The sequence below is a fragment of the Cibotium barometz genome, chromosome 16 (genome assembly GCF_041138505.1).
Source record: "Cibotium barometz isolate CiBa-2024 chromosome 16, ASM4113850v1, whole genome shotgun sequence".
In the NCBI taxonomy this organism is placed as follows: domain Eukaryota; kingdom Viridiplantae; phylum Streptophyta; class Polypodiopsida; order Cyatheales; family Cibotiaceae; genus Cibotium; species Cibotium barometz.
This window is the reverse complement of record NC_141061.1, coordinates 41,927,312-41,942,817: the sequence shown is the minus strand read 5'-3', so window position 1 is coordinate 41,942,817 and position 15,506 is coordinate 41,927,312. Positions and strand designations below refer to the sequence as shown.

The window sequence follows — 15,506 nt, the reverse complement described above, 5'->3', positions numbered from 1 at the left end:
AAGTGGACAGTATCAGACTCCCTTCTGCGCTGCTCACCTTGCTTCTTTGACCTGTCACGTGCACACCCGTGCCATGGCATAAACCTCAGCATAAACAGACTTTATCCCTGTTTAGGAAAGCATCTAGGATAGCATCATCATCAGCAGCAGCATCAGCACCATCATGATCAGCATCATCATCATGGAGGGCATGGGAACCCAGTCGGCAGCCATAAGAAGGCTCTCAACAGTAGTCAGCAGCCATTTGGGACTCAAGCAAGCAGTTGGCCAGGTGTCAGTGAGAAGGCCAACAGTTGGGGCAAGCAAGGAAAAAGTAAGTGCAGCATTTAATATACTTTGTCCCGCAAACAGGCCGATAGCAGGGAACAGGACCGACCAGCACCTCTAGCATATATATAAGCATAAAGTCATCATTTGCATTCATCAATCAAGCATCATTCATCTTTTGAAGAAGTTAGAAGTTAGAAGAAGCATGTAGAAGGCCAAAGGTCACCCTATTGGGGTAGACCAAGGGCCTTGAAGATGTACAGACATTCAGTCACCTTTTTGTACCATAATACAATAAAACCCTGACACCAATTGTCTCTTTCTCTCTCTTCTCTCCTCTGTCTGAATTATGTTTATTCAGCATCTTGTTCTTAATCAGGCTTAGGGCTGTGGATTAAGCAACAAAGCTTCCGCACATGCAACAACGCTCCCTTCTGCAAAATCAACCCATCAGCATTTTACTGCCCTACCCACACCTCTTCTGCCCTACTCCCCTTCACCACTTCTGCACTACTCACCTTGCTTCTTTGACTGCCACGCTCCCTTCTGCACTACTCACCAAGCCCACACCCCCCTCCTTGCCTACTCTTTATGGACATATCCTTGCCAAACCTCAGTGTATTCGCCATAACCTCACCCCTTTCACTGCACTTATCACCCTCTTATTGCCCTACTCTAAACTAACACACCCCCTTACGCATCATTGCCATACTGCCCCTTTTATCACCACACCCTCAATGTGTCATTGCCATACCCTCACCCCCCCCCCTTTTTTTACCATCAAATGCTCTGTGAAGCAAGATCAATGATGCCTAACCCCCCTTTGTGGCGAGGTTGGACAATCACATGCCAAGCCACACTGGAACTCACGTCACACCCATCGCTGCCAGAGCACAAGAAATTACATGGATGACCCTCTGAACTTGGCCAATGTAGGAGCGGGAAAAGCGCCAACGCAAAGCAATGTACCACAGGTAGCCACCAGAACCTGGTTGGCCAAAATAACCTGGCCGGCAAGATAGGCGAGTGGAGCTCCAATAAAGGAGCTTCCTCCCGATGCTTAGGAGGAGGAGGGCTATCTGCTGCTCAAGGGTGATGTCGATTCCCACCTAGCATCCAAGGTAGCGAGCTGAAGTGCCTCAGAGCCCCACTTTGTGACGAGGTTGGACAATCACACACCATGTCACATTGGAACTAACAATGCACCCATCCCCGTCGGAGCACAAGAAATTACGGATGAGCATCTAAACCTACCCAATGCATGAGCGGGAAAAGGCCCAGCACCACGAAGCAATGTACCAAGGGTAGCCAACAAAACTTGGTTGGCCACAATACCCGGCCAACAAGAGAAAGGCAAGCGGAGCTCCAGTAAAGGAGCTTCCTCCGGATGCTTAGAAGAAGGGTGGCTATCTGCTGCTCCAGGGTGATGCAATAGCTTCTTCCGAATGCTCAGAAGAAGCGGGGCAATCTGCTGCTCAGGTGACAAATCGAGGCCAATCTGGCATCCCAAATACCGCACTGCTGTGCCGGGAGGAATCCATCTAAAACCGGGGTCCGGACTCCATGCCGGAGTGGGAGCACTACTGATCCAAAAGGCCACTGTCTTGCGCCAATTGATCAATGCTCCCGAAGCTGCACTAAAAACCTGGAGCGACTGCTCTGCCCGAATAAGATTGGCCTCTTGGCCATGCAAAAATAAGCCCGTGTCGTCTGCAAACTCAGCATCAAGCAAATCCTCCCCCCGGACTGGGAGCTGCAGTCCTCTCAAACCAACCTCCTCTGCCGACAAATACATACTCATGGCCTCCGCAAAGAAGAGAAAAAGGAAAGGGGCGAGAGGACACCCCTGACGGACTGATCTGGTCAGCTCAAAACTCGGCCCCCGACCTCCTGCAATCAGCACCTGGCTGCGAGCTGTGGAATACAAAGCTGCCACCCCTCTGATCCATCCTGGCTCAAAGCCCAGGCGTAGCATAGTGCCCTCTAAGAATCCCCAATCAACTCTATCGTATGCCTTCTCAAAATCGAGAAGCATCACGACCAAGTCCTCGCCAAGAAACCTAGCTCGGGCCGTCGCCTCCCAGAAAGTAAAGATGTTGTCAAGGATACTGTGCTCCTTGACAAATCCTGTCTGAGTAGCATGAATCAACTCCCCCAGGAAGGGCTGGATCCTCAAACTCAAGGCCTTTGCCAAGACCTTGTAGACAGTATTGAGGATCGTAATAGGCCTCCAATGCCGAATATCATCTGATACTCCCTCCCCCTTGGGGATAAGATAGATCAAGCCCTCTGAAAAGCTCTGCGGCATCACCCCAGTGTCCAAAACATGCTGAAAGCCCCTGCGGAGGCCTGGCCCCAAAAGGTCCCAATAGCGCATAAAAAAGGCCGGCGTCAGTCCGTCCTCCCCTGGGCAACTATGTCGCGGCAGGACCCTCAAGGCCTCGGCAAGCTCAGTCTCTGACAGAGGCGCACCTAAAACTGTGCGCATATGGTCTGTGACCCTCCTCTGCACATGGGCCCACACAGTCTGTCTGCATACATCTCGATCCTCAGTGGCTGGCTCCGCTGAAAGCAAGTCACTATAAAAAGCAGTGGCAATGTCTCTGATCTCCCCGAGCTCAGTAGCTATCGATCCATCCGGTCTACCAAGCTGGCGAACCCCTGCTCGCGCATGACGGGGTCCAGTGATCTCGAAAAACTCCCCAGTCACTCTATCACCAAGCTGCGTCCACTGAGAGGCCTGACGACGATAGTAAAACTCATGTCTCTGCTCCTCTGCCTCTCTAACCTCCTGGCGGGCCTGGCTCAGCTGGGACGCCACCCACTCACATGCTGGCTGCTGCTCCTGAAGGCGCTGTAGCGAAGCAAGGCTACGTCTCAGCCGTTGCTCCCGCTCTCGAATCTCTCCCAGTCGTGTCAAAGCTGCAGCGTGCAGAAAAGAGCTAAGATCAATGAGTCCCTGGGCACACTGGCCCGCTGCATCCTGGTCAGAGCACTGACTATCATGCCAGATCCTCTCAATGTCCTCAGCGAGACTGGGGTCTGCAAGTACCCGCTCTGGGATCCTCAACTGCAAGCTGGGCTCCCGTGTCCCCTCCTCCAAAGTCAATATAACTGGCGCATGATCTGAAAATGAGGTGCCAGCAAGAATGCCGACGGAGCCCCCTCGCTCCCCCAACCAATCGCCCACATAAAAGCGATCAATCCGAGATAGATTAGTCCCTCCCTGCCGGCGATCCGACCGAGAGAAACTAAGACTGTCCTGAGACCGAGAGAAAGCCCCATGCTGCCATGCATCAGTGATCCTCAGTGACATGCAAAACCGGTCCCAAGCTGCAAGCTCCGTGCCGTGCACTGTAACATGACTGCCTCCCACCCTATCTGCCGGGTCCTCAAGCATGTTGAAGTCTCCCCCAACACACCAATGTGCGGCCTCTGGCAATGCATCTGTAACCTGAGTCCAAAACTCTGCTCTGGCACTAGCATGATTGGGCGCATAGATGTTGAGCACACCCAATAGCTCATCATGCATCCTCAGAATGACATACTGTGCTCTACCAGGCACAATGATCCCTCGATCCACAATGGCCTGCCGCCATGCATCTGCAATAACCATGCATACTCCTCCCTGTCCACCCAAAGGACCAAACCCTGCAGACCAGAAAGTGTCCCATCTACCAGGCATCACCGAACCATATCTCCGGATCCTGCTCTCACCCAAGTGGTGCTCCTGCATCATCAGAATGTCAATGCTGCCACCAACCAGGCATCTCTGTAGCTCCTGCCTCAAGCAGCCTCTATAGCGTATAAAGTGTGCTCCGCCAAGGCCCTGTACATTCCATGAGATGATCCTCATGGATGTCCTACTGAGGTGGATGCTGTCTCAGCCGTGCGGCGAGCCTTCGCAAGCGGCTTGGATGGAGAGTAGTCCCCATCCGAACGGCTGCGAGTCTGTCCACCCGGTGTACTGCAAGAATCCCGGATCAGGCGCCAGTGGCTGTGACCCATGGCGACTGCCTCCTGCTCTGACATAGTAACCTCGTGTATACTCACATATCCTGGGTCGCGTGCCAAATCTGCAACTATGCGCACGACCAAATGCCGAATCCCGGATGTATCCACACTCCCGGGATCCAAGAAAAAATGAGCCAACTCCCAAAGTCGGCCTATCACATCTGTAACCTCCAAATCGCTCATGTGATGAGAAAACTCAACTGCCTGAGTCTTCAACGTGCTGAGAGCGAGCTCTAGAGTCCACTCCCGGTCACAAGGTCCACATAGAGGGAACGAGAAGGCCACCGCTGAGTCTAGTGCCTCCTCCCCGCGGGCCGGAGGTATCACTACATGCACCCGGATGGGTGCTGGCTCATGGGGGCCATCCGCTCCAAAAAGCCGTGTAAAGGTATAATCAAACGCCTCCGAGCGCTGACGAATGCCGAGGCGACTCAGCCGACTGCGGATAGATGAAATCCGTGAGGCCCTAATCGGCATAGGTCTCCTCTGTGACGCTCGAGCAAGGTCAGTGCTCAGCGCCCTCCGGACTGCAGGTGAGCGCCAGGGAACTGCCAGGACCTCCCGGGAAGGCGAGGCGGGCGGAGGGGGAGGAGGGGGAGGCGAGGGAGGAGGAGAGGGAGCCGCTGCCGAGACCGGAGCGGGGGCGGGAGGAGGCGATGGTGGACGCGAGGCGGTGGGAGGGGGTGGGTGTGGGGGAGGTGAAGGAGGGGGAGCTGGCATCTCCTGGTCCTCGGATGCTGCAGGGGTCTCCTCCTGAAGGGGAGCAAAACTGTTCCTCACGGGAACCCAGTGAGGCTGAGACTGTGGCTGCTGCTACAGCGGTATCTGGGCGCGCTGCTGTGGCTGTCTCCCTCGACGGCGCCCCTGTCCAGGCTGCCACTCCGAGGTCTCTGTGGCCTGAGCAGGTGTCCCTGAGGCTGCCTGCCGAGCCGAATCTGTGGGCGGGCCATCCGTGGCCTGCTGCTGTGGTGAGGGCCGAGGTCTCCTGCGAGGGCAGGCCTTGGCCAAATGACCGACCTGCCTGCAAATGAAGCACTGGTTCGGGAGCCCCGAGAACTCCACTCTCTGATCTATCCACCCCCCCCCCCTATCCTAGGTAGCTGAATGACCTTAGGAAGGGAGGAGATGTCAGATACCAACACTCTGACCGAAGGTAGCCCAGCTGCTCTGGCCACCACTGAAGCTGCTGAGGGGCCCGTCTCAAGAACCGAGCCCACCAATGCTCCGTCTCAAGAAAGGAGCGGAAGATACTCCCGTCTCAAGAAAGGAGCGGAAGATACTCCCGACGGAGACCAGGGAAACAAACTGTAATATGGAAGAGGCGCTCTCCCTGCTCCGCCGCTGCTGGGTCAAATCCATGCTGCCAAGGCCTGAAGAAAGCCCGAGCACCCCTGATATCCAGAGGACTCATGGCAAGGACCTTGGCAACGCTCTGGGCGGTCTCGAACTCGATCTGATAATGTCCCCGGCCCAAGAGCTGTACATCCAGGATCTTGCCCACATCTGCAAGAAGGCGGGCCTGAAGAAGATCCCTGATCTCCCCTCTGCTGGGGCAAGTGCCGACTATACGGCAGATGTTGGAGTGAGCCTGAAGGCGCTCCACCTCTGCGGTGAGGCTCGCTTCCTCTTCCGGCGAAAGAGAAAGCCTGATGGGGATGACCTCAGGGGCGGGCGAGGGGGCTGCAGAAGAGTCCCTCTGAGGCGAGGCGGGAGGAGTCTCCATCAGAGTCTGAAGCTCAAGCGAAGGCGAGGCGAAAGCGGAAAACCTGCAAGAAGCGGGCTGCACACCAAGAGGCGGAAGGACGATAGACGATGAGGAAAAAAAACAAGAACCCCTAAGGGAAGAAAAGCAGCACGACAGAGGAGGGAGGGGGGGGGGGGGGGGCGAAAAAAGGAAGGAGAGGCCCAGAGGGGGGGGGGGGCGGCGACAACGCGAGAAGGAAGGGGGCGGGGCGCTGCTGAAGGGCGGCGGGAGTGAAGAAGCGAAGAGGCGGGGGGGGGCGAAATGGCGGCAGCGGGGAGGGAGGCGAACAGGCGGCAGCGGGGAGGGAGGGCGAAATGGCGAAGAGGGGAGGGGGGCGAACTGGCGAAGAGGGGGGGGGAGGCGCAGCAGCGAGGAAGGAGGGGGGGCGGCCCAGCAGCGAGGAAGGAGGGGGGGGGGCGCAGCGGCGAGCAGGGGGGACAAGCGGGGGGCGGAAGGAGAGAAGGAGCGCGAGGATGGGGGGGGAGCGAAGGCGCGTAGCGCAGGGGGGGTCGGGAGCTTCAGCGAGCGAATCGAATATCAAGAGAGATCCAACACTTGAGCTAGGAACAGCCGAATCACAGCAAATTAATCAGGCCAACAGCAAGTAAACCAGCCGACCAGCTTCTTTTGGACATATATAAGGGTGAATCATCCATAGACCATAAATCATCAGATAAAAAGTTAACAACAGCAGTCAAGCATGTGTGCTTAAGCAACTAGCCTTTGCATACTTTCAACATTCCTTTGTGCTCTCAAGCCAAGGCATCAGAAGCTCAATCTCTTCCCAGAGTTCTCAGCACACCAACCCTCCGTCTCAAGCCAGTGTATTCTCTTCGAAGATAGCTTCACAAATGCCTACAACTTATGCACAGTTCTGCCCAACATTTAGTCACTTTGTCCTTACGTTTAGCGCTCAGTCAGTCAGTTGGTCTGCTGAGTCTTGTGAACATAGTTTAGGTTGTATTCAATTCTCCAGAAGAAATAAAGCAAATACTCTTGCTTGCAAGGGGGCGCTTCAATGGGTAATTTGGGACCCTATCTGGTGTCGTCTTGACAACATCTTTCAGTTCATGTATGCTACTTAAAGGATTGCTAAAGACTCACTAAACTCGGGTTTAAAGAAGACCTCATTGTTTCACACGGTCCTAGCTTGGTGTATGCTACATTTATGTGTCATTTTTGGAGAGCATTGTTTGACAAGTTTGGTACTAAATTGAACTTTTCTAGTGCATTTCACCCACAAACAGACGGACAGACAAAGATTTACAACCAATTGGCCTTTGACGTGCTGAAATATTGTGTCCACGATCAGCAAGGTAAGTGGGAATCTTATATGCCTTTAGTTCAAGTAGTCTTGAATGATTCGTTTTCTTTAGCTATTGGCAAGACTCCTTATGAAGTAGCATTTGGAAGACCATTCTAGTCACTATTGACCAAAACCTCGTCTTCAGCCCCTGAAGCGAACAGATTAACAAAGTCTTACCAAGAAATCTTGGAATCATTCAAAGACAAGCTAGTAAAGCACAAGAGACCTACACTCGACAGACCAATAACGATAGAAGGGATGTGAAATTCTCGAAAGGAGATTGGGTATATCTTCGGATAATGAAGCACAAGCTTAAACAAGTGGGCAAGCGATCCCAAAGTTATCTTTCAAAAAAGCTTCGGACCATTTCCTATCCAGACAAAGATCGACGAGGTGTCGATGAAGTTGAAGTTACCTCCGAGCTAGACGATACACGATGTGTTTCGTGTCAGCTCACTCAAAACATATGAGGTCCAATCCCTTCAAAGATTAAAGACGAAGTGAAACCATACATTATTGAGGAAGTTGAAGTGATGGTTCCCAAGCAGATCATTCTAAACCACTTTAAGCACGGTTCTAGCCGAAGACAAAGACAATTTCTCACAAAGTTTCAAGATCGAGAGACACACAAAGCGGTTTGGCTTGACAAAGAAATTTTCGAAGACTATCCAACTTCACTGATGGACTATTTCAAGGCTATGCAGCTTCCGTCGAGTAAAGCAAAAGGAGATGTCACGTGCATCCTCACTTGGATGCCACGTGGACATATCTGTTCAGCAGGTGCAAGACTTGGAGTGGAAACTGGTCCCTTGTGAGCCCCAATCCAGGACGAGTCAGCCAAGGTTCCACTCCAAGCATCCAAGGTCAGTGTGCAAGTCCCGCACATGAAGCAGTGCCAGTCTGTACTGTGAGTCACCCTCTAGAATGAGAGCAAGCGTTCGGGGTATTTAGTTTGTAGCTAGATACCATGCATTTGAATCTTAGAGCATGTAATTGCATGTATAAGAAAGGGGCAGCCCTTTGGGATACCCCAAAAAAGGGTTTGTAATCCTTGCCTATCAAGGGAGTACTCCTTGTGGGCCACCTTAGGGGCCAAGAGGCCCATGGCCAATGCACAACAGCCAAGTCTGACCGGGCATGCTATCGGCCAGCCCTAGAGAAGCCTGGACAGCAAGGCGGCTAGCCCTTGTGGCTTGGCCAGCCTGTCGGCCAGCCCTATGGCCTGGGCAGCCCAGTCGACCAGCCTTATGGCTTGACCAGACTATTAGCTAGCCATGGACAACCAGCCCAACAAGGTGGGCAGCCTACGCAGGCTGGACAGCACAGCAAAAGGCAGCCAGGGCATAGAAAAGAGGTGCATAGTAAAAAGGCATTAATTCAGGTCATGTGATTTATAAACAGGCCTACCACAGGCTAGGATCTCATTTGAGCATCCCATAATTCACAATGGACTGAAGAACTCCAAGGGCCAGGACAGCCAAAGGGAGCCTAAGCCAAGGTGAAGCCTGAAGGTCAAGAGTCACATCTCCTACAGAATGAAAGTCTACAGCCACGAAAAGCTCTACAGATTTTTGTTATTTTCTCATCAATCTAATAAAGCAAATACACCATCTGTGGTGGGGGCCAACAGAGGGTATTCGGGACCCGATATTGTGTCCAACTCTCTCTCTCTCTCTCTCTCTCTCTCTCTCTCTCTCTCTCTCTCTCTTTTTCTGCACATATCTATGTATCTTGTGTGCTATCTTCATCATCACGAAAGATTGCTGAATTCTGTCCATTGAAGAACTGATTTTATTCATCAAGCTTCCGCATGTTACATCCTCCAAACTCAAAGATTTCTCCAACTTAACTGCTTTCTTCGACTCTTTTGGCTGCTTTAATGAACATTTACTGAACATCACTTTTCTAGATCATTAGATGTTGATGCATGGCAATGGACTTTGCCCATAGCTGCAATGGAGCTAGGCGACCTTTATGGCTTGAGGGATTTGGCATCATTGAGCACTAGGAATAGAACCAACGTGGATCAAGAGTTGGTGGGGTCGAAGAAAAGACCACAAAAGGATCCTGCTGATTTGAGGAGGATCCAAGCAATGGGTCGTACTATGGGCAAACTTGCGCCTACCATGTCCCCCCCATCCAAAAATATACCTAGATGCCCCGTCAACGATGACGCTTAATGCACGTGCTTGAGATAATGGTGTCTATTCCTACTAGATGTGTCTACTAAGAGGAAAGCCTATGTGTATGCCGTGCATGGACATGGGACTAAAGGCGTGCCCGTGTCTCCTCGTGAAAACTCCAACACACCGCTTTCTTCGACGCCTAGTTTTCTTCTTTCTTCGACTCTTCCCTGTAGCTCGTTTTTGTTACGGCACACTTAGACGAGGGCTTTTTATCGACTTTGGACCTAAAAACAATTAGAAAGTAGTAGGCAGGACTCGGCATGGCAGCAAGACTTACCATCCTGCATTGGTTCCAAAAATATCATTGGTCTCACAAAAGGACGTGATGAAGGGCTTGCGGGAAAGCCAACAACCAAATCACCGCATGATATCAAAGGGTTTTGAGAACCCGGTATCTGGCATGTCTTTGAAATCACCCTGTGGCCATGGAACTTTGGAAGTATTTAACCATGCTGTAAAGATCTACCTGCTGGTGGAAGTTGGGACCTTCATGGAGATCGAAGACCAACCACTCTTTGCTTGTCCATTGATTCTTGGACACCTCCTCAAGAATGAGGTTAATGAGCTAGAAGAACCAGCATGTGGCCGCTATAGCGAGGCCAGGGAACCTCATGTAGTAGAGGTCATTAAAGTTCTTCATTTGGAGCCACATCTCGTGGTGGTTTATGGTGTAGTCTGTCAATGTATAGGAAGTTGTAGATGGGCCCTTTGCCTTCCATGCACAAGAACTTGTGCCAAGACCCCCTTTTTATTGGCATGAACCTAGGGTCAATGCGGACTTCTCGAGATGTGGCCATGTACCCTTGCCACATTTGGTGGTCGCTGAGGAGATAGGGCGCACCACTCCGGTTGGACTCCTATGTGACCGGCGGTTGGGTAGTCCCTTGGATCAACAAAGTGCCAGCATGCTCTGTTGTGTTGCAGTTGGTCGATCTTCCAGAGGGCAAATAGGTGATCGATATGTTGATTCACCATATGTTCCGCCAAGTCAAAGGGTGTATCAAGGCTATTATGAAAGTTGCCTTTGAATCTGAGGTCTCGCACGTTGGGTTGATATGTGAGTTGCTATTCATGGACAGGCAAGGACACCCCTCGGCCCTTCCCATCGTCTTCATTGGCTTCTCCCTAAATAGTTGGCCGTGGCACACATTTCAAGCCCCTCATGGAATGATTCAATGATTGGGGGCTCATGGGTGCAGTTGTGATGAGGTGGCTGAGTTAGGGAAGAAGCTCTAAGCTCAAGGGTTGAATCGTGGGATGAAGTAGGTAATTGCGTGGAGGATGATGCGGATGGATTGACATGAGGGTTATGGGTGGAGTTGTAGAGTTGGGCTCAGTGAAGCGATGGGCAAGGTGGCTTGGGAATCGCTCATGGGGCCAAGGTTTGGTTTGACTACTCAATATTTGCTGTGTCGCCCAAATTGCCAAAAGAGTGTGCCTCTTTGGCTTTGTGATCTTCTTCTTGAGAAGGCTAGCTCCCGTCCTGTTTTCCTTCTCAAAAATCTTCAAGGTTGTCCTCTTCATCTACAAACATGTGGCTTCAAAAAGAGGCATAAGCATCCTATGCCTTGTCGATGGAGATGTCTTGTGGGTAAGCCACATGGATGGTATGAATGGTGGCATCTCCGGTAGGCGAGGACTTGATCGAGGTAAGTGTAGACTATTTGATATAGTCGAAGGATGCTCGGCAAGTTGTATTGGTTTTTGAGCATGTGACAAAGTTGGCGGTAGGTGGACTTCACTCCTCGGTGAACCAAGGTCTTCATGGCTAGCATAAGCAGCTCTTCATTGATGGGGTAGTTGAGGCTAGGTCGTGCCGTGAGTTTGAGGAAGTGATTTTCCTCAATAAAGTGTAGAATTGACAAACAAGTGGCACCACGTGGCAAGGTTGGACACAACCGGATGGGATTCAATGGAGTGTAAAAGTGTTGTGTCCAAGATGGCTTGGTTGAAGAAGAAAAGGGTGGCGAGGGTTCGTTTGCCTCGTGATGTTGATGCAAGCTAAGATGGTGTGGAAGGTGGGGGATGAGATAGGGTACGATAAAAAAAATATTGAATTGAAGCAAGCAAAGGGCCAAGGTGCAGTTGTTGAGGGTAACGGTATCCACAGGGGAGCAACTCATGGTCAACAAGGTGTTGAGGTTGGACTTTGGACAAAATGGTGACCAGAAGGTCTTGACTTTGGCGTCGAACCTGCCTTGGCTAGCCAGGGTACTCGTGGGTACCCACTTCTTAGTGACCTCCCCGAGGGTCCATTGAGTTTGACGTTTGGGGGGTGGTCTTCATCTCTAATTCACAGCCTTGAAGTTGTATAGGAGTTTGAACCATTGTGTAACATGCGAAAGCTTCGGGGGAGATCTGTAACTTCAATACTAAGAAAAACAGCACACTTGACGAAATTAACGCACAAAACTGAATGTAGATGTGCAAAAAAATAGAGAGAGAGAGAGAGAGAAGAGGACAATATTCGGTCCCGAATATCCTCTATAGGGCCCCCACCACGAATGGTGTATTTGCTTTTATTAGAATGATGCAAAACTGAAATAAAAGACTGAGCCTGAACCTTCTTGGCTGAGGAGAATCCTTTGCCCTTGACCTTCAATCCTTCACCCCTTCTGCGTTAGCTTATCCTTGGCTGTCCTGGCCCCTTGATCAGCTTCGGCACTTGGTGAAATATGAGATGAATAGAACTGATTTATGCAATGGGTAATTTATACCCCCCTCACTGATGCTGGTCGGCTGGATTAAAACCAGCCGGCTGTTTATAAAAGCCTCACGACCTGTAAATTCAGCATTAAATGCTAAAAATTCTGCGCATCACTTATATGGGTTGCTGGCCATTATGTGCATGAGCTTCTGGCTGCTGGGCAGCCTGTGTGGGCTGCCCCAAACCTGGCCTACAGTCCTCTAGGGGCTGGTTACCCCGTCGGCTGCCTGTCCAGGAGCCCTAAGGCAGCCCTTCCGTGGCTGGTGGGCACAGCCAAGGCCTTCCTGGCCGTTATAAGGGTGGTTCTACACCTCCCCCATGCCCATATATCTGTTCCTGGGGTAGCCCTATGGGGTGGCCCCTTTCCTATATGCAAACCCTAACTGTCTACACAGTAATCTGGCATCCAGTATCATACCAGATACACAGAACCACTGATATCATTCCAGAGGGACACTCAGCGCGGACTGGCACTATTTCATGTGCAGGACAATGCACACCTGACCTCGGACGACTGGAGTGGGACCCTGGCTAACTCCTCCCCAAACTGGGCTCACATGGGACCAGTTTTCCACCCCAGGTCTTGCACCTTCTGTACAGATATGTCCACGAGGGATCCAAGTGCGGGATGCACATGACCCATTGGAAAACCAAGGTCACAAGGATTCCACGGACACACATGGGACAATCTAGATGCTACAAGTTGAGCTCAACCAAAAAGTGCAATTGTCACGTTCTCCGAAGTCAACGCAAGTTCAAGAACCAACCTTTGAGGTCAAAACCCAAAGTTAGTGGCAACCCTGATAGACCAAAGTTATCAGATTTGTTCCCCCCAACAATGTTTTCCACATCCACTATTTCAATGAAGTAAGCACTACAAGATCTACAATTTGGGGGGGGGGGGGGGAGAAAGAAAAAAAAAACTAAAGATAAGACGTATTGCCTAGAATTTGAACACAAGAAAGGAGCCGTTTCCTCCATTTTGTCAGTTTAGACAATCTGATTTCTAGAAACTGGTCAAAGAACAACAATGACCAATGTTGAACATTGATGATAACTATTGGAAATGCAAGATGCTTGCGTTAGGGAAAGCTTGGTAGCTGATCAGTATGGAACAGAAATGGACAGGTTTGGGGGAGTTTTAGGCTAGTTTTGGGCAGCCTAACCATGTGCGAACCAGCTGACCAAGGGGGCTAGGTTTGGGCACCTTTTTTAGCCCAGTATGAAGCATTCAATGATGTTTATTCCTGCTGTCTTGTGTTAGTTGGGGGGTCTTTTCCTTCTCTCATTCCTCACTTCAGCCCAAAAGCAGGAAACACAACCTCACAAGTGCCCTACAATAGCCCAGAGGTCTGCAAACACAAGGCTGAAATCAACGGAGAAGGTGAAGGAGAAGGTTGCTCATTGTTTTGTTAACACACGGAGAGCACATGTAGAAATTTTATAGTTCTCGGCCACAGAAATTCATACTTTCATTCTCATATAAGTAAAGCAAATACTCCACAAGGGATGGCAGGGGAACTCAACATTGTCTATCATGGATAATTGTTGGGTTTTTCAGTTCTCTACCCGAACCAAACTTCAATTCAATTGTGTTTATGAAATCTCTTCCACGAGGCTTACTGGCATTGGTGTTAGAACATGGTTGTCTTTGATACCCGACACCTTTTCTTACTTCTCTAATACCTCTCTGCCCTCCAGCATCTTCACGTCCACTGTTTGCAGCATTCAACGCTTGCTATCATATCTCAGCAGCAACCTACATTGGGGTTCCTACTCCCCACTATTGCATAGTAGTTTCCCATCCCAGTGAGCTGAAGTGATCACAACAAATAGTCCATCCTGATTTCACTAAAACAAGGCTCCTGTAATTCATAATGCAGCAATTAAACTCGAAAACCTTATGTTTAAGTTTTTAGAGCATATTGCATGTGTGGTTATCCATTCTACCTAGAGTAAATATGTATCACATCCCATTCTCTTATGTATATAGCTCTCAAAAACAAGGTTACAGATTGATACACTAGCTGTTCTGCCATACCTCTTCTGTCGCCGCGGCAAGGTCCTTCAATGTGGGCCACTTGTCCATCCACCGATTGAAATATTCCACGACCGTCACCACCCGCGTCTGCTGAAGCATCACCTCGGAGACCCAAGTAGCATAAGCTCGCTGCTGCTGGAGTTGTATAAGGTCTTCTTTATTGCCTGAATCAACGGCAGGGGAGAGCTCGTGATCGATGGCTCCACGTTGCTGCCTCCATGGTAGCTGACGCTGGTGCGTGTCGTACCACTTCAACAGCCTGGCTTTGATGCGCGCCGCCTCTTCCTCTGCAAAGCGAGGGCTTGACTCTTCGATGTCTGCGATCCCTTGCGAACCCGCTAGCTTCAGAGGTTTCCTTCGGGGCCTGGCGCCTACACGAGCTTGCGGATTGTCGGGGCGCTGGGGAGACGCTACCCCTGCGGACGAGGACGTACTGGATCGAGGTCGCGCCATGCTAAGATTCATGAACTTCCCGCCCTATTTTTTCATTACTTTGAATACGCAGTGACAGTGTTCAAATATTTGGAGTAATAAAAATTTGGAAGATTTAAAAAATCTCGTGATTTGAGAAAATCTCATAATCTGAGACATAAAGTGAATCTCCTACAAGAATAAATAAGTTCAAACACTAATTTGAACTACAAAGGTTTTACATGGTTTAATATTTTTAAAGAGGGTTTTCTAAGGTCAGATAGCCTCTTTAACAGTTAAGGCGGTCGTCCAATAGGATAAGGTAATATTGCTATAAATGTGAGGTGACCAAGTCCTAAGTTCCCAACATTGGATTCCATTTTCTGATGACTCTTGACTCATTGCTCTACGAATTTGAACATGTACGTTTTAACATTACTACATAGAGGTCACCCGTTGTCACTCGTGTGTAGAGGGGTTTTTTTATTAACTCTAATACTTTACGCGTTCGTAAAACAACTTCGTTTTGTGCCAAGTTCCAACACTTGGCCCTTTGCCACCAATGACCCTTGGGCCTCTGTATGATGCGGTTATGTATGCTGTAACGCAGTCCGCCGCCTCCATCGTTGCCTTGCCCTTTCAACCTTGAGTCTTCATGTCAGGACCCTTCAGCCTCTGTGCGTGAGGATGTCATTTGGCACACTTTAACCCCTTGCCATTGTGATGGGTATGGGGCTCAGACCCTCCTCATGAGGGAACTATAGCTCCAACCCTAAAAAAATTTTGCTCATGGCATGTCCAAAGGTCAACATGTAGGTTTTGATGTTGTT

The 15,506-nt window shown here is 50.4% G+C and overlaps 1 protein-coding gene across 2 annotated transcripts in view; it reads right to left on the bottom strand.

Moving 5' to 3' along the window:
* The window catches only part of LOC147630661 (adenine DNA glycosylase-like), a 120,631-nt gene extending 105,854 nt beyond the window's left edge, over positions 1-14,777 (bottom strand). For both annotated transcript variants that reach the window (XR_015267685.1, XM_086810597.1), the window contains exon 1: positions 14,266-14,777. Coding sequence is in view for 1 of the 2 variants with exons in the window: in XM_086810597.1 (XP_086666723.1) it covers positions 14,266-14,730 (465 nt within the window). In the remaining variant the exon portion in view is untranslated. The remainder of the gene's footprint in view (positions 1-14,265) is intronic.
* Positions 14,778-15,506: the final 729 nt, after the last annotated feature.